The 24935-nt window shown below is 42.9% G+C and overlaps 1 protein-coding gene and 2 long non-coding RNA genes across 9 annotated transcripts in view; 2 read left to right on the top strand and 1 right to left on the bottom strand.

Annotated features, from left to right (window-relative positions):
• Positions 1-23429, bottom strand: part of AOX4 (aldehyde oxidase 4) — a 68792-nt gene extending 45363 nt beyond the window's left edge. For 3 of the 5 annotated variants that reach the window (XR_014828867.1, XM_084998360.1, XM_084998362.1), the window contains exons 1-11: positions 22748-23304; positions 18816-18908; positions 16527-16584; positions 12217-12313; positions 9550-9658; positions 7137-7263; positions 4779-4840; positions 3140-3223; positions 2480-2560; positions 1203-1347; positions 860-952 (exon numbers count right to left, since the gene is read on the bottom strand). Coding sequence is in view for 2 of the 5 variants with exons in the window: in XM_084998360.1 (XP_084854486.1) it covers positions 860-952; positions 1203-1347; positions 2480-2560; positions 3140-3223; positions 4779-4840; positions 7137-7263; positions 9550-9658; positions 12217-12254 (739 nt within the window). In the remaining 3 variants the exon portion in view is untranslated. Of the gene's footprint in view, positions 1-859; positions 953-1202; positions 1348-2479; positions 2561-3139; positions 3224-4778; positions 4841-7136; positions 7264-9549; positions 9659-12216; positions 12314-16526; positions 16585-18574; positions 18909-22747 lie in introns of all 5 variants that reach the window. The other 2 variants (XM_021075511.2, XM_084998363.1) reach the window with 2 other exon arrangements.
• Positions 1-24935, top strand: part of LOC146396078 (uncharacterized) — a 1511729-nt gene that overhangs the window by 1073215 nt on the left and 413579 nt on the right. The gene's annotated exons all lie outside the window — the stretch shown is intronic.
• Positions 23347-24935, top strand: part of LOC102162816 (uncharacterized) — a 54636-nt gene continuing 53047 nt past the window's right edge. For all 3 annotated transcript variants that reach the window (XR_014828934.1, XR_014828932.1, XR_014828933.1), the window contains exon 1: positions 23347-23513. This is a non-coding gene — a long non-coding RNA (uncharacterized LOC102162816). The remainder of the gene's footprint in view (positions 23514-24935) is intronic.

The raw sequence follows: 24935 nt of genomic DNA, 5'->3' as shown, positions 1-24935 counted from the left end.
AGGCTGGCTAAGATTGGCAGATGAGAGAGGAAAGCTGACAATTTTCCATTTGATTTCTGTTTAATTATGGGAGATTTACTCATATGTAGGATTTTTAGCTCCTATAATCTGTTATCCATTCACATGCTGAGTTTGGGGAGTGGACAGGGGATCTGTTTCTCTGACAGCCTTATTTGGTGCATTATGAGGAAGGAAGTCTTGACTAGGAGTAAGAAGACTTAGGATCTAGTCGTGATTTGACCATATGTCAGCTGTGTGAAGCTGGGAAGTTACTTAAGCCCTTTGATTCTGTATCTTCTTTAGGAAAATGGAGATGCCAAGGCTACCTGCTGTGTCCACCTCCCAGGGTTGTCACGAGGATGAAAAGAAACAAGAGATGGGAAAGCACTTTGTAAACTATGAAAAGAGTATAAAAATAAATAAGGTTGCTGTTCCCAGTTAAATTTTCAAGTCTTGTGGCCAAGACAGTTTTTCTTTTTGGTGAATGTATATGTGTATAGGATGAGCTTCAAGCAAATTTGTGAATCAGGAATTAATAGCAGGGGAGAAACTTTCCTACTGGCCAGCCAGTGTCTTAAGTTTTCCTGTTCAGTCAGTCTCTCCATACTTGGCTGAGGTATGTGCCATCTCCCACCATATAGCTCCTAGGACAATGTGGTACATCAGGACACAGCTGAGCGAATGAGTTTGAAAAAGCTCATGGAAGACACATAGCAGATGCTCAATAAATATTTTTGAATGAATAAATGAGGTCAGATATTGTATGAAGATCTCAAATTAGCCCAGTGCATGTAATTGATTATTAACAACCCACAAACAGCCAATGGTTACATCCTATTAGAGCAAAAAAGGTACATACCATCATCTGTGCTGTCCACAAAATAAAGGTCTGGAAGCCCAAGTGGAGATATAAAAACTGGATGGAATTTATTGCTGAATTTAACACTGGGTCCTTAAGGAGAAAAGCATTTAAAGCAATTAGATAAGAAAGACAATGAACGCTAATATACATTGCTTGCTGATAATCCAGAATGAAAATTACAAGGCAAATGACTCATTCACAAGAGAAAACAACAAAGCATTCTAAAGGATCATACATATCTATTAACAAAAGTGAATCACATTTATGAAGCGTTTGAAAAGAGATACAGATGTTTGGGTTATCTAACCTAGACTAAAAAACTTGCTTAAAAACCACTTACCCACTGTAGTGTTCCCCATGATGAGGGGGGCTTTGGGGAAGTTGGTTTTCAGCTCCAGAAGGTCATTCAAGGTCACAGGGGTGATCCAGGTGGTTCTTTCCCCTTGGAACACTAGCCTTCTTTTGTTTGGATCTTCTGCCATTCTCTGCAGGGAAGCAAAGCCAATAGGCTTTCAAGGAAGGCTGTTGAACTACGTGCTGTGAAAATATCCACTGCTCTAGGTATTCAAGTGGCCTGTTAATCATTTTAGCTTTTTGAGGCGACTTAATTTCTAAGAATCAGGAGACGTTGGCCTTGTTTGAAACCACCTCGATTGGTAAGAGCTGTGTGGGCAACTTTGAATAAACATCATAATAGGGGTCTGTCCACCAACAACTGCATATGGAGTAGAGCAAATTTTATATTTGTGAAGTGAGTGTGCTAAGAGGAGGCAGCATGATATAGTGATGGTGTCTTAGCCTGGAATTAAAGGACTAGGCTGCTTGTTCTTGTTCTGCCCTGACAGTGACTCCGAGGGGCCTACCTTTGGAGATTAGACTTTTTTTTTTCAGTAGGAGAGAAACTGGTTAGAGGCAAAATTATCCTTGGGGGAAAAAAAAAAAATCCCTTAAATCATTCACCAGGTAGAGTGTAAATGGCTATTTTTGCAACTTTACAAATAAAGATATAGATATATCTAAATTTATATCTATCTACATATCTTTATATAATCTTTAAGTACTAAGTGTGTCCAAGTTCTCACACTCTGAGGGGTGCATAGGGACTGAGATCTTCTGAGAAGCCAGCAGAATTGTGTCCCTCGTCGCACGCTCTCTCCAGGGAGTGGTCAGAGAATAGAAGGATGGGCACTCCACACTATTTGTACATTCTCTCTTTCTCCCCGCTGAGTTGAGATCTCAGAGGTCAATGGTAGGAATAATAAAATTCCATTATAGTATAAATACCATCTGATTTTTACTGTACCAGTTTTACAAAATGCCTCTAAGACATCTCACAGTTAGCTGTGTGACCTTGGTAACATCCCCTACACCCTCTGAGCTCAGGATAGTCAATGGCGAAGGTGGACCAAAACACCTCTCTGCAGTCCTGGTGGCACCACTCTCCTAAGCTGTCTGTTTTGTATTATTCACAGTGAATCTGAGCACGTTTCTAAAAATGGATTTTTGTGTTGGACACACTTCCAACTTTTAATATCCCAAACTCTGCAATCCTATAGGGTAATATAAAAAGGCTTATATCCCACCATGTTATGAGACAACAGAAGCAAAGTATCTTACTATCAGTTCAGGAGGGAATATAGGTTCCTGTGTTGGATCCAAGGGCTGGAATTCATCTTCATTGTACAGTTTGGTACATATCTCAACAAAACAAAACAAAAATTACAAATACAACTTGAGAGATGCTGAGAGACATATAGGAATCTCCAAGTGTGAGACTTGAGAGACTCTGGCTTTCTGGATATTAAGTGGAGGTGCCAGAGCCACAGGGCGTGCCTGGTGGGATTCTTCCCACCCTCAGAGGACCCTTATGGTCTCCCTGGCAGATCTGCTGGGCTCCGGGTTTCCTCTTTCGGTGTCAGGAATTGGGTTTTAAGCTTCTGTGCTGGGTCTCAGGTATCATTGCCAGATATTTACTTATCATGAGCATGCAGATGCACCACTACTTTCATCTCTGTGGTGCTTGTTAAGGGTGGGAGTGAGGGTAAACCATGACCCAGGCACAGAAAGTTACAATGCTTCTGAAGGAAAACAGCCTTCTGCGGTGATGCGACTGGCTTTGTGAAAATCATGGGCTTGCTAATTTTTGGAGCTGCCAAAGGCTTTTTTAGCGCTGAATTCACTTACTTTATACTTACTGAACATAATAGACAAATAAATTTGGATTGAGGTTGGTATTTTTCAGTTAATCCCAACTAAAATAGGATATCCGATACTTACCTTTTCCTGTTTATCCGAAAACGACCTCTCTTCTTGATCCATGCAACATTTTCCGGATCCTTTCATTTGACAAACAGCTGATTCCTTAAGAAGTAATGTAGTTTATAACAAATTCATTCATCAACACTTTAAACACCTACCTGAGTACCTGGCAGTGCCCAGGCCTCACAGGAGCTATGGAGGAAGTATCAGAGCACATCCTTGCCCTCAAAGACTCTGTCATGGGCTGGGACAGAGGTCAGGCTATGCCATCACTAAAGGATTAGAGAAGACCCAGGGAGTGTGCACCCATGTTCCCGATAGGGTCTTGTAAAGGTGTCCCAAGTCTCTGGGGAAGGCAAAGGGGGCTGGAGGAGTGTAGGTCAGCCAGCTAAAGCTTCCTACTAGAAGTGAGGTAAATGGAGTATAGTGATTAAAAAGCCAAGAAGACAGTTCTCCATAATACACGTGTAACTTTAATGAGGTCCTGAGAAGATAAACTGCCTTGAAGACGTCCAGCACACAAATATAAATAGATTGGAAACCTGAGTTTATTGAGATATTATTGGAGCTATTCTTGAGGACTTAGACAACTCAAGTCCCAAAACATCTTACTTTGATTTTTAGGACATTTCAGGCAGACCCGAGGTACTGTTTTTGGCCTGAATTCACTGGCCAGTTCCTGCAACTCTCAGACTAATCCTTTCATCTTGTTTGCCCTTTTCATATGCAGAAAGAGCCTAAGCGTCTGCGGTGGTTTGGAGACCTCTAGGTTGGCTTTACAGATGGACTCAAAGAGATCTGGGTTCTAGTTTCTGCTTTAACACATATTAGCTGGGCTGAATTTGTTAAATTAGGAAAATAAACCCCACCCCAAATAGGTTTGTTAGATTTGAATATGTGACAGGTATGCACAGTAACTGACACATAGGAAGAGTTGCAGTAGTGGTGGCTGATAGATTTATTTGTAAGGTAGTTGTCCACAGAGTTAAGAAGGGATCTGGATTTTTTGTCAGTGCTGCATTCAATAAAGGGACTAACTACAAGTGACTGAATCTAGGGACTCAGAATGAATGTGACAACAATACCTATCTTGGCATAGATTTTGTCTCTAGAAAAATAGTAATAGGTTGAATCATGCCGTTTTGTGGGTCAACATGGTGGGTTATTGGCCATGCCTATGGTACAATATAAGCAGTGTGTCACCCAGGATTTAAAATTAACTAACCTGTAGTTTGTAAAGCTTTTTGAAATTTTTTCTCTGTGTCTTCCTTTCCCACTCATTCTCTTTAATACATGTTCCTCTAAAACTTATTTACATGGTAGAGAGGATATGCTGAGCTTGTAATATCTTGCTTTCCAATTATGTGGTTATTGTTTTTTAGTGTATATTTCATTTTCCTCAATAGACTTTGTATTTCTCGAAGTCATGGACCATATACTTTACTTCTTAAGATAGTGCCTAATTTAGGGCTATAAACAAGATAGATGCTAAAGCTCTCTTAAAAAAAATACCAACAGTGGCATTTAACAACTTTCAGTGGTTAGAAAGGTCAACATGGGGTGATTTTAGAGATAATTGAATGCTATAGATAATTTTATACAAGGGTTTATGAACATTGCTAAATCAACTGAAAAAATATTTTTTATTATAACTTACCACACAGAAAGTTTTTCCACTTTCTACAATTGGTCGGTATCCAGTACAGCGGCACAAATTACCTGATTAAAAAGAAATTGGCTTTTTTAGGGTCACACACATGGCTAGTTCCCAGGCTAGAGGTGGAATCGGAGCTACAGCAGCTGGCCTACACCCCAGCCACAACAACTCGGGATCTGAGCCGTGTCTGCCACCTACACCATAGCCACGACAATGACGGACTCTTAACCCAATGAGCGAGGCCAGGGATCGAACCCATATCTTCATGGATCCTGGTTGGATTCATTTCTGCTGCACCACAATGGGAAGACCTAGAGAGTGTGTCTCCCAAGAAATCAATTTTTAAGGAATGATATAGAAATATATTGCATGTGTGTGCTTCTTTTCAGTGGACTAGCTAGATTAGTCGTTAGATTCTTTTTTGCTTCCCAAACCATTAAAACGGCTCTTGGGAACAAAGATGTTCTTCAAAAATAGATCTCGTGATTATATTTTCTTCTTGAAATATCACAAGGATCTGTAAAATTTTTCTCAGTCCTGCCTTATTTCCCACCCATGCCTAACTCATGTAACCTGTCACCCCCCAAAACATCTCATATGTAGCCCTTTGTTAAGCTTTTCTCATGCAGTCTCTTCTGCCTCAACTGTCCTCCTGGGGAGAGTGTGTCCATTTGTGAGGGCCCCATCTCCCCTTCTCCATGGGGTCTGCTCTAACACCCCAGCCATAGCTGTACACTCGTCGTCTGCATCCTTCTGCAGGCCCATTGCTGACTGTGTCAGAGTAAGTAATTTATGTATGTGCCTTATCTCCCTCATTGGCTCTTAAGCTCATGGAATAAGCAAGGACTGTCTTTGATGTCCATCTCTATAAACTGTCTGTGAACATTCAAAGAAACAAAAACATTAAGGCAAATCACAAGATTAATGCTTTTCTTTCCTTTTTTTTTTTTTTTTTTTCTTTTTAGGCTGCACCCACAGTGTATGGAGGTTCCTAGGACAGGGGTTGAATCGGAGCCATAGCTACCAGCCTACACCAAAGCCACAACAACGCCAGACCCAAGCAAGCTGCATCTGCGACCTACACCACAGCTCATGGCAACACTGGATCCTTAACCCACTGAAGAAAGCCAGGGATCAAACCCAAAACCTTATGGCTCCTAGTCAGATTCGCTTCCACTTCGCCACTATGGAAACTCCAGATTCTTGCTTTTCAAAGCTCTAAATATCTTATTAGAGTGGATGATTTTATTAGACAAAAGTATCTACAGTTCAGATCCATTCAGGTTTAGTTGAAATAATTATTGTAATCATAGGCCAAAATTTTAGTAGTACTTAATCAGAAATTGAAAAATGTTGAGCATAGTTGATGAGGGATGAGGGAAAATATTAGAGAATATTTATATTCCAGTTATCGTAAAACTTAAGTTGAATTTTTATTTTGTTTTAGTCTGTATCTCTTCATCATAAAACTGAATTTCTATGTAGGAAATTTTATTGAAGGAACAAAGAGCTTTCTTTTCATGTTTAGAGGTTTGCCTTCACAGCTTTCTTTTTAAGAACTGGTAACCAGTTACATTGAACCTAGGATGTTTGTTACAGAAAACTATATTTGTTAACTTTTTTTTTGGTAGTAAATTGTGTTTGTTCATTTAAATTTGATAGCTATTTTGTCATAGGAGACTGAATTGCTCACAAAGCTTGTCTGTGATAACTAATTGGTGTCTACGGCCTCCTTGATTTTGTTTGTTTTGGCCACAGCCATGGCATGTGGAAGTTCCAGGGTGAGGGACTGAACCCACTCCACAGATGCTACCTGAGCCTCAGCAGTGATAATATTGGATCCTTAACCTGCTGTTTCACCAAAGGAACTCCATGGCCTTCTTGATCTTACAATGAACCCAACCAGAACATAAAAAGGTAAAGTATCTATTTGTCCTCTTTGGAAAATTAATTTTAGTAAGTAGAGTTAATGAATGGTTCTAACAGATTAATTTTAAAATTAACAAAAATTCTTTCTCATGACCCAAACTTCCACATTTGGAAAATACTGTATTAGAAGTATTAGAAACAGTCTATTTGAATGCCTTTGCAGAGTCACGACAGGCTCCATTAAGGGAGAAAGGTTTGTAATGAAACCGGTATGGCCCCAATTCTTGGCATTAAATGCTGGCAAAATGAGGCAGCACTTCCCAGAAAGGACCAGTTTCAAGGTGGGTACTAAAGAGGCCTAGATGTTGGCCAATGTCTGGAGCCCCAAAGCTGTGCCACAACCTCTCTCTGTGGGCCAGAGCCTCCTTCCTTCATGCCTCGGGCACTTTCCACCCAAGGTCCCGCCTGCTGAGGGTGGAGAAGGCTCACCTCCAAGAGATTCAGTTATCTGCTCAGGGGTGGGCTCCGGGTGGTTCCTCAGCAGCGTGTAGATGGACATCACCATCCCTGGGCTGCAGAAGCCGCACTGCGTGCCGTGACACTTGGCAAGTCTCTCCTGGGAAAAATTGGCACATTATTTATACTTTAAACCAGCTGTTTCCCTACCTTGGACACCAGGAAGGAGCAAAGCTTATATATTCAGCTTTCCAGGGATAACCGCGGGGTAAATGTTGTCACTCTGGAAGAATAATACTTCTATTTTTCAAATCATGTGCTTCCTCCACCTCCCTCACTAGAAAAGCCTACTGGCAGGTTGTTAATTAAGCCATTTTACTTTCTAGCTTCCGGTACCTTTATCTGTGAAACAGGAAGTGTAGTCTAAAGAACAAGCAAAATGCTTTGGAGTCATGCTCATGTGAGTTTTGGTCTTTGCTGTACTTCATTAATTGTGTGACCTTGGATGATTTACTTGACTTTTCTTCATCTTTAAAATGAGAATAATAATGGTATCTATTGTACAGAATGGTTGTGAGAATAAATGAATGAGTATACACAATTGTCTCTGGCAAGTAAATTCCACCCCCTTTTTCGTCTATACTGTAGAATTTTTGATTTATTAAATGATACAATCTATAACTGCTTTGAAAATTGCAAAGTGTAATTTAGCAGTGTTGTGCCACTTATTTATTTATTTATTTTTTTGTCTTTTTGCCTTTTCTTGGGTCGCTCCCGCGGCATATGGAGGTTCCCAGGCTAGGGGTCTAATCGGAGCTGTAGCCGCCAGCCTACGCCAGAGCCACAGCAACATGGGATCCGGATCCGAGCCGCGTCTGCGACCTACACCACAGCTCACAGCAACGCCGGATCATTAACCCATTGAGCAAGGCCAGGAATCAAACCTGCAACCTCATGGTTCCTAGTTGGATTCATTAACCACTGTGCCACGACGGGAACTCCACACTTATATATTTAATTTATGCACATTCACCTTTATGCCTTTAAACGCCACAAAATAATAAAAAGAGAAAGTGAGAAATAGAATGACAAGTGACAGTTTACTTTGTCCCTTCTATACAAAGACTCAACACATGAACAGATGGGAGTCTTGACTCTGTGGGACCCACTATGTGTATCTGTCCCATGTGTCTCCCAGAGGATGCTTGACTCGCTGCCTGAGTGTGATTCAAATGCTTTTAAACAAACATTTTTCTAACAGTGTGATCCCTAAGATGAAAGCCAACCATTTCACCTATGGCTCAACTGAGAGGACAGGCATTATTCTAACACAGAGGAGAATTTGGTTGTGTTGGATTCATTGCTAGAAGGCAAGCTGTTTCAGATGTGTCTATAGTCCTGGCTGTACGTGTGCTGGTAAATGTTTAACTGGATCTCTGGGAAGAAAGTCTACATTTGTAGCTTCTACTAATTTTAGTAGTATAAATATTTCCATGAAGACTGATATCAAGCTTCCAACGTGATGTCACTGAATGTGGATCTGGGAGAGAAGTGCGGGGTACCTTTCTGTGGTACTTCCACCACGTGGCTGCAAGAGACGTAAATGGCCCCAAGAGCATAGATACTGTAAAATGTAGGAAAATAATTAGGAGATGATAAATATTGCTATTTATTAACTTTGTTGTTCATATTATTTATTTACTTTCAAGTTTGTATAGTTTCATTTTTAATAATGGCTGTGCTTAAAGACCATCTCACAAAATGACTGACAATTTAACAATTGGCTCTTACACGCCAGTCCAAGCCTGCAAGGATGCTCCTGAAAGTACTGTTAATATATGAGAGAAAGAAATCTGACAAACTGCAGCATGAGGTTGCTTCCATAACTGTTAAGGTGATGAGCCAAGTGTGGGGTAAGACCTTAATAAGATCAAAAAGTCGTTAAGTTTACTGTGGAAGGACGGGCACCATCACCATGAGCCTGTCAAAGCAACACATCATCAGAGGTTTTAGTAAATGCTTTGTCATTTTAGTTGTTTTACTGTATCTTGGTGTTCAGCTACTCAGCAAACATTTGGGGAGTCTTTGGGTCGTACTTGTCCAAATGATTAGCCTCTTATGCATAGTTAAGTAATTTTGAAATGTGGTAGACAACTAGGATCTTCTATAAACTTTGAGTTTCCTATCTCATTCTATTAGACAGGACTCTCCTTGTTTTAGTTTAGGGCAAGGGTGGGGCTGGAAAGTTAAGATAAATTAAAATAAATGAAGGAATCTTGGTTTACACACCAATCTCTGAAAAGATCCCTAGCTGTGAAGCACCGAATCTCACAAAATGAGAATTTACAAGCACAAAGGATTACAAAGTTGGTGACCTGATTGGAGTACGTTAGGTTATGTGGGGTGCCTATCCCAACGCCTGGTCCCAATTGCATTGCACTCTTACCTGCACGGGATGAATCCTGGTTTTGATGCTTCCTACTCCTTCTACTGTGGTGACAGCAGCTCCATACAGAGAGCAGATGGGCACTAGACAGGCTGTAACTGGATAATGGCTGTGATGGAATTATGTAAAGAGAATACATTGGAATTGCAGCAGGTGGGCAACATAATTCAGGGAGTGATTCCAGTCTAGGAAAAGTCATGAGACTATATTTCTCTGAGAATACAGAGAGGTTTTATAGAGATATAAACCCGTAAATTTTTGGAAGTGTCCAAGAAAGGACTCAAATATTGGCTGGAGAAGAATGGACGAGAGAAATGGAAAAAAAGAACATGAGGTTTGTGTAGGACCTCCAAGAGACCCTCACTCTCCATTTATTTATTGTTTTATTCCAGGGGAAGAAAGTCTGTTACTCATCATAAGATGATAGAGTGAGTTATGTAAACTACCATGAAGTACCCCAGTGACTCTCAACTGAACAAAGTTTTTAAAAATACAAATACTCTGGTTGCATGCTGGTCCAATTGCATCAGAATCTCTGAGATGCAATCAATCCATCACTTTGCAAAGCTTCTCAGCTGATTGCAACGTGTGGCCAAGTTTGGAAGCCACATATTTATGTCCTCATGTTGACCATTTCTTGCACACTGGTGACTGTATTAATGACATGGCACATGTGGTTAGCACCAGATTCTCGTCTGACTGTGGAAATGGAGTTCATTAGTCCAATTTACTTTCTTTATTCGTACTCGGGCGAAGTCCTATTCTTTTTGTGGCATGGGAAATTGTCCTTCCTTCTGGAGCTGCTTCCTTTATTCTCCTACTCAAGATGAGAGTGTGAATGTTATTCATCAGAAGAAAGGACGGTGCTGCTCTTGCCTCCACCAGCCCTCTGATCATCGGAGATGCTTGGAACCACCTGGCTGACTAGCTAGGGGCCCTGGAAGAGTGGTTGGTGTACAGAGCAAGAGTGAACCAGAGTTCATTGTGCAATAGATACATTTTGTATTTTCTGTCCTTCAAGCCCCTCACCCCTGCCCCAACTAAATTTACTTTCCCTAATGTCCTCTCTCTCTCCCACTCCCTTTTCTCTCAACTCTGCCAGTGTTCATTGCTCTCCAGTCTTACTCTTATGCCTCATGCAGGAAATAGGGGCAGGAGCTCCCTTCACTGCCCAGCACCCTGCCCCCATAGTTTCTTCAGAACTGCAATCAGCCTCACCCGCACTCCAGAGGGTGAGGAATCCCTCTATCTCCTCCCCTGGGCTCTGGATCCCACCCACTCTTGTCTCCCCATGGACTTGCTCCATTATCAATTGCCCTTCTAAACTCTTCCTTTCTGGGGTCTCATGCCCCTAAATTCCCTTGAACTAGAAGTAAATTCAAGTGTTTACTCTGCTGAAAAAAACCCAAAAAATCCTCATGTCAATGTCTCTCTCCAGCTCCCGGCCCATCTTTCTTCCTTTCTTAGTCAAGCTGCTGTAAGAGCTGTCCACGATGTCCTGGCCCCCAGTCATTCCTGTGCCATCTGTACCTCGCCTTCCACCCCACCTCTCTGCTGACATTGCTCTGGGAGCAATCTAATGGCAATCGGGCCACTCCATGGTGTTTCATACCATGTACTTCTACCATCTTGGAACTCCTCTAGATGTTCTTCTTTCAATTCTGTTTGTGCCCTCTTGGTCTCCTTTGTGGCAGTGTCTTTGTCCATTTCCCTGTCTCCCATTGTACAGTGTCCTGCACTTATAAGCTCTCCTGTGTTCCTGCTACATTCCAGATGACCAGTGCTAAAAACCTGCCTTCACCACCAACTGGCCCCCATGACCTTGACAAGTTATTTAACTTTCTTTGTCTCCGTTTCCTCTTTTTTCACTATGAGTGATAGCCAAGCCTCTCTCAAAGTTGTTTTGGGGACTGAATATAATCACATATGTAAGCTACTTCGAACAGTGCCTAGCAGTCAATAAATGCTATTTTTATATTATCATTTTTAGCATTTATGTTGATAACTTCTGAGACCACTTCTGTAACATATCTGTCTCTGTAGATACCTGAGGACAATCCTCTTAGATGTCCCATAACTGCTGCAATGCAATGTGTCCAAGGCCGAACTTAACACTTTCCCTCCTCTGTTTCTCCTCTTCCTTGTTTGTGATCAGCATCACCCAGGGACCTAAGACAAAAACTTGGGAGTCATGATAGACAACTCCTTCCTCACCACATTCAGTCAGTGAGCAAATTTACATTTTAGGTCAAGGTGATGCTGGCTCAGTCATGTACCTTGAGTTGAGGTCTCATTCAGTCGTTCCAGGGGACTAACTCTCCTCGTGTAGGTGACCTAAATTTTCTACCAGGACAGTGCATCACTTGTGTTTAAGCCATTCTTGCTGACACCACTTTGAAATCTCCTGTTCATAAGTAAAGGAAGTATTTGTACAGTAATAGAGAGTGTGACTCTGAGATACTAGCATGCAGGACAGATATATCCTGATGGGAAGAAAGCCCATGGGAAAGATTTGGAGCTCAGGATGTTGCAGGAGAGCAGGCCTGGAGGTGGTGTGAGTGCAATGGACATCAGGGGAAAGGAGGAGGGACATAGGGACAGGAAGTGGAAGTACTGCATTCTTCCCAGAAGTGCCTAGAGCAGGGCCCAGGTCAACACAAAGGATACTGGATCTTCTTGGTCTTGGGATTGTATCTTGACACCATGACAGTGCAGGCACCGCAGCCTCCTCCTCCACAGCCATATTTTGTGCCTGTGAGGTGGACTGGAGAGAAGGGAGTCAAGGAAAAGAGGGACCTAGGCTACTCTGCTTTCCATGCTTTTCTTCCTCGGATACTGATGACAAGTACCTCGTTTTCTTGAGTCTCCTACCAAGGTTTCCTGCTTAAGAGTTGTTCCACTTTTTTGCATATAAATTAATTGATGAAAAGTGAGAAGAAATCCCTACAGACCCACACCACACTGCCTTATCTGAAAACCCAGATGCATTTCTGAATGCAAAATTTTTCTGGGTTTTAGAAAGAATAGTACAATAGCACGCCAGGTGGGGCTAGAGCAGCACCTTGCAATCAAACACTAACGCTTAGGCAGTGAGTCAAATGGATATGCACGCTGAGGGGACTAGGTAGATGAGGATCTGCAGCCAAATGAGTATGAAAAAGCCTGCACTGCAGAATTCAGGGTTGTGGGCAATGGAAATCTTCACTCACTGCGGAAGTGCTGGAAGTTGGTTCCTGTGCAAAACTTAGAAAACTGCTCCCGCCACAGGGAATTGTAACGTTCCCTGGCTCAGCAATATAATACTTCTACTTTCTTATGGAATTAGAGCATATTAATTGAATAACCTTAGCTACTGAACCAGTAATGTCAACAACCACTGTGTACCTTTTCCCTGTAATACCTTTGCATATTTTCGCAAATAAAGAAAAAACAATATATGTAAATCCTCTACTTCTATTTGAATCTGGAATTTGCTTGAGGCCCTTTTCTGGGTGAGGTTTAAAAAGGATTTCAAGGTGCTGACTATAATTGGCTTGGGTAGAGATTAAGACTAGTTCATCTTGGAACTGGCTGCCCACGAAGAGGCTATACTGAATCAGGACACCCTGGAGGAAAGAGCTGAGTGTCTCTGCAGAGGTCCAGAAAGAGCACGCCCTCTAAAGGCTCTGTTCTTTTGTCCCCAGTCTGAGGTTTCTGTCTTCAGGCAGAGTCGGGTGGGTGATACCTTAGTGAGAGGGCACCACTGACTGGAACAGAAAGCAGAGAAGCTCTTTCTCTGCCTTGGGTTCCCGACATTTCCAACCAAAGGAATCTAGGAGCTGTCTGGCTCAAAGATGGAGGCAAATGTTCACTTTTTATTCTATCGGACCCTAAAGCAGCTCTGTGATAGGCATTTAAACATTGCCTTGAGTGAACAAGGAAAAGTCAATTTCAACCAGCTGTTTGGCCCTCTGGTCACCATACAACTAGTTTGATGCCTCCTTCCCTCCTGCTTCCTCCCCGTACCCCCTCCCCAGTGCCTAACTCAAGCAGTTTCTTTCATATGCATCCTAAAGCTCATCATTAGGTAGGGGTGCCATATAAAACACAGGACACCCAGTCAGATGTGAATTTCAGATAAAAAAAATTTTAGAATTACATTTTGGTGTAAGTATGTCCTATGTATTCAAATTCAAATTTACCTGGGCGTACCATAATTTTATATGCTAAAGCTGGCAATACTACTTAGGTTAAATACAAACAATAGTAGGTCAGAATTTAATTTCTTGGTCCTTTAAGAGCTTTCTCCGTGCCCCCAAGATACACAGCTTTATAGCATATCCAGAAGTTACCCTGAGACTAAATGCTGGTGGCCAGTATGTACATTTGACTCTGGAGTTTCCATTGGCTTCTGGTCCTTTATCAGTGAGTTACAGGCAGGGAATGTGACATCAAGATCAAACTTGATTCTTTGCCTCAAGGATCTCATTCCTCCTTCATTTCTGCTACACCCTCCCACCCCCGCCCTCAACTCTTCACATCCATCAGAATAAACTGCTTTTGGTTCCTCAAAAGCAATATATTCTCTTGTCTTTGCACTGGCCCCATCCCTCTTGTGCTGCTAACAAGAATACCCTCGGCCCCAAGCCTCCCCTTTGCCCAGCAACTCCTGCATAACCTTCTCCCTTCCTGGTCTCCCCAAGCCTGGTGGGAGTGTCCTGTCCAGGTCCCCACAGCACGGCACTCATCGCTCTTGCTGTCTGCCTCATCACTAGACCGAGGCTGTATCTTCTAGCTGATTTCTAAACATCCAGTGCTTGGTAAAATTTGTTAAGTGAATGAAGAATTGTTTTCAGAACTGCAAGAGGCATTAGGGTTTCAGTGGTGGGTATGCGAAAGGTGTGGGAAACTAAGGACAAATAGTGACACTCTGAGGCATCCCATTTCCCCTGTTTTATCCTAGAAGCAGAATCTCATGGAGATTAAGCAACTGTCTAATGACACACCTTCTCTGACCCAAGTAGCTTGGAGCCTTTCACTCTTTGTGGTGCGAAATCTCGTTATCTGGTTCTGCAGATCAGAGTGCTTACAGCAGGCCAGGAGGTGTCATGTGGAGGGCAAGGTGACAGGGGATCCTGCCCAGCAGGTCCGGGCTGGGTTGCTGGCTGGGTGTGTGATTCAGTGGGAGGCTCTGACCTTGGGTAGGGAAAGAGTGGGATGGTGGAAGGGAGATGGAGGTGCCTACAGAAAAAGTTTGCACTTTTTTTTTTGACTGGGTCCTATTCTAGAAATGATACCTACCTAAGCCAGGCTCTATGTCAGCAGCAAAGTGGGGTTTCGTGGCAGCCCGAAGTTTTTATTATATTGGAGTCCTGCCTTAAGGAAAAATTATAAAATTATGACTACAACTTAGGCAGAGGGCTTTGGAAGGGACCATGAGAGTCCCGTGAAAAGTGAGGTAGGCCAGTGCTGGTGTACACCTGTGAGGTGCTCTCCAGCAGAAAATCTGTGGTTATTCATAAACATGATAATCACCCAGCTGAGGACCAAATTAAAGATAAAGTCCTTGGCCCCATCCCAGAACTTTTGACTCTCTAGTCAGAAGTTGGGGCCTAGAAGTCTTAGGCGAGTCTCATTTCCTCAGAGGACTTATTATGACACTAGACACCAGAATGGAATGAAGAGAGGCAGACACTGGGAAGATGGGGAAAGGGAGAGCCCCAGGGGTGATTCTGCCCAGGGCTGCCTCTGGGGAGTCCATGAATTTCTAGCTAGTTCCTAATACAGAATTCTTCATTTTCGGATGTCTAGGGAAAGCATGGTAAAGTGCGTAGTGGGTTTAGAAGTGTAATAAAAGGGAAGTGAAGTGTGTGCTGACTAACAGGGAGATTTTGAAGCTGGGTAAATGGAAGATTGTGAAACCAGTGAGGGAGGAGTTGGTCTGTTTTTTTGTGTTTGTTTTGTTTCAACTATAAGCCCCATTCTTGGAGTTGTGAGTGGAATAGGGACACTGGGGAACAATACTGGCTTGACTGATAAAATAAAGGGGCAGCAAACCAGACTGAAAGGTTAAATAGTGAGAGATGAAGTCTGGAGAGAAAATGAGGCATCTGGTATACATAATTTATTAGAAAAGCTTGACAAAGAGGAAAAGGGGAGAAAGGAAGTAGTGTGTATCCTGTGCTACCTTTTTATAGGTGCACCCAAACCCAGGAATTCCTCTTTTTTTTTTTTTTGCTTTTAGGGTCGAACCTGTGGCACATGGAAGTTCCCAGGGTAGGGTTCGAATCGGAGCTACAGCTGTTGGCCTATGCCACAGCCATATCAAAGTAGGATCCAAGCCACATCTGTGACCTAGACCACAGCTCATGGCAACCCCACCGATCCTTGACCCACTGATCAAGGCCAGGGATTGAACACGCATCCTCACTGATACTAGTTGGATTCATTCCTGTGCGCCACAACGGGAACTCTGGAAATTCTTTTTGAATGTTTACTGAAGCTTCAGGAGGAGTGAGCAGTGCAAAGAGAGAGCTGGGACTGCATTAGCTACACGTAGGGATTTTGAAATATGTTTCTAAAACCTTGTTTTTTCCAGTTAGGATTATGAAAAGGTATGAGTGATGAGTCAATGAAATGCCTTTGCGGGAAGTTGCTGTCAGTGACATGCACCCCTGAGCGATTGGCTGGACACGTTTACATTCTCAGCCCTGAATATAAAGCCATCATCAGGGTGACCATGGGGCTCAAAAGTCATAAACGCTATCATGCTCATGGTTGACTGGATGATTATTTTAGTTTTGCTCAGGTGAAAAATACAACAAACAAAGCACAAATCTGTCAGTTTTAGATGAATTCGCTGAACTCCAACTAGACCCTACAAACTGAACACAGGGATATTTACCTAGAGCAAATACAGAGCGACTACTTCAGAAGTCTTGGCATGTTCACTTTTCAACCACCCCATGCGGCTGGATTACAGTGAAATATAAGGATACGGACTTTCCTCAAGTAGAAGAGTAGATTTACTTCAGGATCAGCATTCTTTTCTATGACCTATTATTGTGAAATAAGAAGAGATTTTAGGAAGATAGCACCAACATGTTCTAGCAACTGCATCCATTGTTTTAGGGGCATGTTTTTGATATGTAGGGCTTCACAAGAAACACCAACCAAGAAAACCTTTCTTAACACTTGGAAGCAGAATTTTGGAGAAATAATGAAGCGTTATTTCAATGTCTCTGCATTTTCTACTATGCGTGATAAATATAAATTTTGGATTACTTTTTCCTTAGAGTTACCTGGAAAGGGCCCAGATGGGAAAAGAGATACCTAAATTCCAAAACGGACTCAGGAGAAGTCATAGCCACATAAGGTCATAAAAAAGAAGCCAGAGAAGATTCCCAAAGGGAGTCGTAAGGGAGTATGTTCTGAGGGAGCCCCTCTTGTCCCCATTCCTCCCCTCCCCCAGAGAAATGGAAGGAACACTGAAAGGGAACATGAATCTCCCTCTACCCCTCCTGTCTGCTCCAGGCTGAGACTCCCAGTAGATCAAAGCTGGTACTGAGATGAAAGCTATCCGCCTTCCCTGGCTCAGGCAGCTCCTCAGCTGGGTACAGTCAGGTAAGATGAGAGAGGAGAATTGGAGAGAAACTTATTCGGAAGATATTAACACTGAACCCAGAAAAAGAGGACATCATTCCACTAACAGTGTTTTTTATCACCCCACAAAAAGCAACAAATCGTAATAGTATTCAGAACTGCCTGCTATTCTTTTTCTTTTTTTATCACTCAATGAATTTATTACATTTATAATTGTACAATGATCATCACAATCCAATTTTGTAGGATTTCCATCCCACACCCCCAATGCATCCCCCCACCCCCAACTGCCTCCTATTTTCAAATCTTCTTCCGAGTCCTCCGAAGATTCCCTCAGCCAGAGGTGTGCTCAGCACCACTCCACCTGGAAACTTAAAGTGTGGACGGGGCTAAGTAGAGTGGCATTGCCGAAGCAAAGCGTTAGAGTTGGATTTGCTTTAACATCCTAACTGTGTGGCTATGGAAATTAATAATAATAGTTTTTTCTTTTTAGGGCTGCACTCTCAGCATGTGGAAGTTTCCGGACTAGGAGTAGAATCATAGCTATAGCTTCCAGCCTATGCCACAGCCACAGCAATGCTAGATCCAAGCTGCTTCTGTGACCTACACTACAGCTCACGGCAACGCTGGATCCTTAACCCACTGAGCTAGGCTAGGATTGAATCCATATCTTCATGGACTAGTCAGATTCTTAACACTCTGAGCTACAATGGGAACTCCTGGCTGTGGAAATTATATTCAAAGGTGGGAATAAGATGGGGGGGGGTAAGGAGTGATGGCCTGTAAGCTAAGACTACTATACCTTGTTCCTCTCCCCTACATCGAGGGGATACAGCCTGATGACTATTCTGTGCTATAAAGACACCAATAAACGTGGGTATACATTCCAGGTAAATGTTCCCCAACCACTCTGGCTGCCCGATCAGTGGTGCACTTGATTTAATGCTGGCCCTTCAATTGTGACATTGCTCCAGACCCCAAATAGCAGGCAGAGGATGCTATAGCCTCTAGGTTAACAGATCAGCCTGTGAGTATGTATCATGGCAAAATAAAATCATTCTTTGTCATTATCCTCCTCAATGTCATGTGTGCCTTCTGATAAAATAGCATTAGTGATCTCAAGTAAAGCTAATATTCAAATAAAGGGGGGATGACAGTTTTTCATACCTGTGTCAGAATTCACTGTTTTTGTAATATAACAAAAAAAGGAGAGTTCTTTACTGATTCCAAAAGGAAAGAGCAAGAAAAGACACTCCCGCCGTGCTTTAATAATTTTGCAGCAAACCCTGAGCTAAGGACCCATGTTCAAGTTCATACCACTATACACGACTTGAAAAAGACAGAAAAGAGAGAGGTTAAAGAAATAAGGCATCTGGTGAAAAAAATCAGCTTGCTGTTTATCTCTGATATACAAACATTCTTATTAATCATATTATAAACTTACCTTTCTTCCATTCACAAAAAAAATCAACTCATCAGAATTGGAAAGAGAAGGCATAATGCAGGAAAAAAATGCTTCTACCAGGATAGAGGGTTATTCAGAAGAGCAGATATGTTAGAGCAAAAACCTGGATGCTTAGTAGCCTTGGGGAAGCCCGAGCTGCCAAAGCAGGCAGACAGGAGGTGATTTATAGCCACCCTGGCAGATGTGGAGCACCAACCGGGGCTCCCCACCCACTGCTCACAGTGGCTCTTGGCAGCGCCCTGTCTCCTCCTTTTCCACCAGTCAGTCAAGTCAGAGATTTCATCTGTCCCCTTCCAAGCTGAAGACTGTTTCCCTGGAGGAAGGTGTTTAACATCAGGAACAAAAAAAGAAAAGTGAGTTTTAAATAGGCTATTATTATTCTGTAAACCAACCGAGTCATCAATTAATACAATGTTATTAAAACTCATGAAACTTTCTCAGGTTTTTCTTGCATTAAAGGAAAAAGATCAGGGAGATTTCACTGTGAACATAACTTCACTATAAAGACTTCATAAAAATGTGTCCTTAAACCTAATTATAACAACCTTCAGGTATATTCTTTTAATCTTTTTTATACTCATTTGTTTCTTCAAATTTAAGGGTTCAGGACATCAAACTACCTAAAACCAAAAAATATGCACCTAAGCTTGCTATGCGCTGGAGACGTTCTCAGGACTCCCTTAAGCCTATAGTGTCTTGGTACAGTGTTATAATTATCTTCACTTTAGAGATGCAGAAACTGAGGCACAGAGATATTAGACAACTTGTCCAATGTCACACAGGTAGTAGTGGCAGCGTTGCTCCAGATGCAAACATGGTAGGAAATGAGGCCAAAGGAGTGGCCAGTGACCAGAGTCTGGACCAGAGCATGTTGGGAAGCCTTGTAGGCATGGTAAGGGTTTTGCTGAGTCATCTAAATATGATGAGAAGCCACTGGAGGGTTTTAAGGAGGGGGTGACAGGGTCTAAGGTTTAAAAAGGCTGCTTGGCTGCTTTACAGAGAATGAAGGTCAGGAGTAAGGGCAGGATGTGAGAGATAATTAGAAGTATGACAATGGCAGAGTTAAGAGATGATGAGGTTTGGCCTAGGGTGACAGTGGGGAGAGTGGTAAGAAGGGGCCAGATTTCACAAATGAACCTATCTACAAAACAGAAACAGATTTACAGACATACAGAACAGACTCGTGGTGCTTAGGAGGAAGGGGGAGGAAGTGGAATGAACTGGAGAGTTTGGGGTTAGTAGATGCAAACTATTACATTTAGAATGAATAAGTAATGAGGTCCTACTGCACAGCACAGGGAACCATATCCAATCTCTTGGGCCAACTTGGGACCATGATGGAGGTAATAAGAAAACTAATGTATACATACACACACATATATGTATATATGTATATGTACGACTGGGTCATTTGCTGCACACCAGCAATTGGCACAACACTGTAAATCAATTGTACTTCAGTAAAAAATAAATTAAAAAAAAGAAGGGGCCAGATTTAATGATGGATTGGATGTGAGAGGTCGTGTGTGTGTGTGTAAATTCTGTGGGAGCCTTAAAGTACTAGTTAAAATGCCATGTATTTCTTTCCTTTTTTTCAGGGCTGCACCCACAACATATGGAAGTTCCCAGGCTAGGGGTCGAATTGGAGCTGCAGTAGATGGCCTATACTGCAGCCACGGCAATACCAGATCTGAGCTGTGTCTGTGACCTACACTGCAGCTCATGGCAATGCCAGATCTTTAGCCCACTGAGCGAGGGCAGGGATTGAACCCAAGTCTTCATGTATACTAGTAGGCTTCGTTACCGCTGAGCCACAATGAGAATTCTATGCCATGTACTTCTAATGTGGTAGGGTAACAAACTAGATAAATAAGTTAACACCAGGAAACAGTAAGCCATGTGATAAAGAGGGTAAAGTGATACAGACTAACTTAAAAGACTAGTTTAGTTTTGGGTAGTCAGCCTGGAGTGCATTTGAGCTGAGACCTAAAGGCAAACCCACTGAGAAAAGGCATGGGAAAACAGCCTCAAATGGCCTCAAGGAAGAAATTAGGTTGGCATGTTGAAAAGCAGACAGAAGGCTGGTGTGGGTGAATGTGGAGAGTAGGAGGGAAGGTCGGAGAGATGGCAGGGCCAGGGCAAGGGGTTTGCAGGTTTCTAGGTTGGAAGGGATGCTGTTGGAAAGTTGTGAGCTGGGGTGTAACATGATTTATATTATTAGATCACTCCATTGAATAGGGAGTGAGTCGCTGCTGATAAGAGGTAGCATGGAGACTAGATCTCTGTACCCTGCTAGGGGTTGATGGGGACTTGGCCTAGGATGTAAGGTGGTAGTGTCAGAGATGGAAAGAAAGGGACAGACTTGATATGAATTCTGGAGGTAGAACCAGCTGGATCAGTTGATGGATGAGACATGGCAGAGGTAAAGGAAAGAGAGGATTCAAGGATCCTAACTGGCTTGAGCAGTTGGGTGAAGGCTGGGACCATTTGCTGAGAGAATTAACACTGGAGATGGGGAAAAGGGAGCCAAGAGTCTTGTCCTGGGTCTGTTCAGTTTGAGTTGCTTGGCTTTCAAGTGCACATGTCAGTTGGATGTAGGAACCCAGAGGTCGGAGGAGTTGTCTAGACTGGAGCTGCCAACTTGAGTCATCAGCTCTGAGATGATAACCCAAATTCCAGGGAATCTTCGAAGTCACATTTCTACCGCGGTAGGAAATATCAGCTGATGGCCTTCCCCCCTTTTAACCAGTTCAGAGGTTAAAATTCTTGAGTTTAAGAGAGAAGTAGACTTTTATCAAAATTGAAACAAAGAAAATATTATGAAGGGCAGAGATTACTCTTCAGGTGAATCACATTTATGCATAATCATTATTAAAAATACCGCATAAACCAAAGAAATGGCCTCAAAATCTAGTGATTTATTTCCCCATGTGAGCTTGTTTCCAAGGTCAGAATTAAGGTGTTTTTTTTTTTTTTTTTCCTGTAGGAAAGCTAAAATAAAGTAAAAACAACGTCATACAAGCATAAAAGTATCTTAAGTTAAAAAATGGTCTTTCAGTTTACAAAACCCAAAAAAGTAGGATGTAATTTTTAAAAACATTCTCCACTGGAGGGATATGGGAATTTAGGAAGGATTCAGTATGTAATAAAAGGCTAAATACACCAAGTAAAACAGAATTTATATTTAGACTATCAAATTCTTCCTTTAACTAGACTACTTAATTCTTCCTTTTATCTAAATAGGGGAACATTCACATATGGATAACTAGAATTCACTAATATTTGGTAGGGTCAAAATTTTTCTAAATAGTCAATTTGTATTTATTGCAAGGAATAGAATTTCCCAATTTTTTACAGTACCTGTCTGTTAAGATAAACCAAAAGCATAAGATGGTATCTTCATAACATAATTAGTTTGAAAGACTTTTTCCTTGGCTTTAAATTTTTTCTTTATACCTTCAAAGGCGCATGATAAAGAAAAATCATTCAGAGAGGGCCTTTTTCTTTGTTAGTCATCTCAGCTTAATTCAATGGGCTCCTTAACATTTAAAACAGGCATAACACGTTTGCAAAGTTCCAGCCGCTGAGACTCAGTTTTTCTCCTTTTGTAGCTGACAATCACTGGCAGTTTTCTTTTCTGGAGATATGTATAGCGAGTGTAGCTGACACATAAAGATCAGAATTTTGCTCTGCAGGTAAAATACCTGCTGCTATGGAAAGAATACTGCTTCTACAAAGCAGTAAGCACACAGATCTGTCACATGGATGATTCAGTGTCTTGAGCTAAAAAAATAAAGCTAACAATTGAAGTAGCAAATTAGCTCACTTAGTGTACTCCAGCTATATACTCACCATTCTGGGCAGCTCCTCTCAAGTCTCAGGCTATTCCAAGTTTTTCTTTACTTATTTACTGGGTCCAGCCCACCACCTTGTTCTGTCCAGAGCATAGCAAGTCAACACACTGAAAACCAAGGCAGCCCCCCTGCAATAGTGAAATACTTTGCCCAGCCTTCCTAGGGAGGCCAGGCCAGCGGTCATAAAACCCTCAAATGAACACTGGCACGTTTCTGTCCTTGCTGTTTCAGGAAAGGAAGCTTATCTTTCCTACCCTTGGGAAGGAAAGGTACCTACCTGCACCACACAGGTACCTACCTGCACCACACAGGCACTAGATGAAGAAACATCCATTTCTTGAAAGCAGAATATACATCCATCTGTACTTGCATTGATGCCGCACAGATGAATTGTTTAGTGAGATTTACTCTGAATTTTTGAAAAGCTTAAGTGGGCTTTAAGAAGCATCAAAGTATCTGAAGCAATTTGAAGCACTTCTCTCTTTAAATAACGGTTTCCTTCCGTCCTTGTCAGGTACTGTTTTCAGATTCTGTTTCTTACTAAGACGCTTTTCAAGAACCACTGAATCTGCAGCAGAAAACTGCTAGACTGGCCTAACCATGTTTTGCTTAAATTCTCTTTGCTCCAGGGCAAAGATAAAGGCTGCCACTGTCGTCTTGTCATGGATCCTCAAGATGCCCCCGGAGCGCTCTTTACAAGGATGTCCTGAAGGGAGACCTGAGGATGGCTGCTGAAGTGCTGGTCATTGTCCCCTGGTCCGTGCCAGCGGGGTCCGAGTCCTGGTTCTCTTGGCGCCTAGAGCCCGGGGGCAACAGCCCAACCTTCACAGGGTCCACGTGCCCGGCGGGGCGGTCGTTGGGATGTCCTGGTCTCTGCGCATGTGCGTCGGGACGCCCGCCCCTCCCCGGCCGGGTGACGCCCACCGACGCCGGGGTCTCGGGGGCCCAGCCGCTCTGCAGTGCCTGGGCCTGGTGGGAGCGCGCAGCCGCATTCTCCGTTGACCTTAATCAGAAAAAGCCAAGCGTTTGTGCCGCGCGGGCAGTGGAAAGTGTCAGTTGAGCCGGTAGGTAACGTTCGGTTCTCCGAGGTCACCAGGCGCTTCGCTCCTCGGCGGGGCCCTCCCAAATTCTTTCTTTGCGGGCTTGGGTTTATGGTGAGATGGGTCTTTGGGCTCTGGGAGAGGCTGGTCAGAATGGCCAGAGCCCCCAGACCCGGGCTGGGTCAGCCACATATCACCGAATGCCTCCCAGGCCACAAATCGTTGGAGCCTGAGCGCGTTTTCTAAAGGTCACCCGACATTCCCGGGGCTCCTTTTCCTGTGACCTCCCCTCCTTCATGTTTCTCAGAAGCCTCGGTGGCCTCCAGTCCCTGTCCAGTGACATCGAACAAGAAGCCCGCCGGCCAGAGTCCATGGGCTCCTCACTGGAGTTGAGCTCTTGAACCCCCTTAATTTGGGGGCGCGTTAATAGAGGCTTCCAGGAATTTGGGGTGCCTTCATCCACGTCAGTGTTATGAACTTGTGCTTTTCAGGCCAGGAAAGGAGAGGGGTTTTAAGTAGGTGTGTCAGGGGCATAAAGTAGGGGAGTTTTCGGGGCGTTTAAAAGCTTGCTGTCTAATGGTCACCTCCTTTCCCGTGGCAGGCGTTAGTGTGCTCCTGCTCTGAGCGTGTGCCCAAACTTTAGCACTCCCACTTCTTTCCAAAGTGTTCAGTGCTTCCTGCCCCCCTGGTCCCACCTCTCAGGTCAGCCTCTCCCCTGAACCCCCAACTCCTTACTCTGGTTCTCCTTTCCCTTTTCTTTCTTCTCTTCCCCCTCCCTTCCCCTTCTGCATTTCCCCTCTGCATCTGGTGAGTTTTATCCAGACCCGAGCTCCAATTACTAATTTGTACTGACTCAGAAATCTGTGACTCAGACTCCTTGCCAATCCTGAATTAATTGCCTGTTGGATAAATCCCTTGGCTGACTACCAGGCTATAAATCGAAATCAAATTCACCACCTTCCCTTTGAAAGCAGCTCCTCCTCCTCTGTTGTCTAGTCTTGTTCAGTAGAGGCGACACTGCCTTTTCTCAAAAACTTGAGTACAACACTGGATTTATCTTGGACTCTTTCTCCCCTGCTCACCCCATCCTTATCATCCCATCCTATCAGATGGCAGGGACTGTTGCTCTGATATCTTTGCATCACCAGCAGCACTTGCTCAGGCCTTTGTTATTCTTAATGATTACAGTAGCTTTCCAGCTCTTATCTCCCATGCATATTATTTCATGTTATCCAATCTGCCAGAGCAGATATTCCTGAGTAGACTATTACCTTGATAAAAAAAAAACCCTGAAAGGTCTGCACTGTTGACAGAATAAAATCTGAACCTTTAACTTATATTTTAAGAATCTCTGCGATTTGATCCAGACTGGTTTTCTAGGTTTATCACCAGATTTCCCCCTTCATAGTCTACCGGCCAGTGGAACCAATTTATCTATATTCTGCT

This window comes from Sus scrofa, chromosome 15, assembly GCF_054392235.1.
Source record: "Sus scrofa isolate SSC_HxYL_T2T_F1_AM1 chromosome 15, Sscrofa_HxYL_maternal_Yorkshire_Landrace_v2.0, whole genome shotgun sequence".
Lineage (NCBI taxonomy): Eukaryota > Metazoa > Chordata > Mammalia > Artiodactyla > Suidae > Sus > Sus scrofa.
The sequence above is the reverse complement of the archived record's forward strand: the minus strand, read 5'-3'. Positions and strand labels throughout refer to the sequence as shown.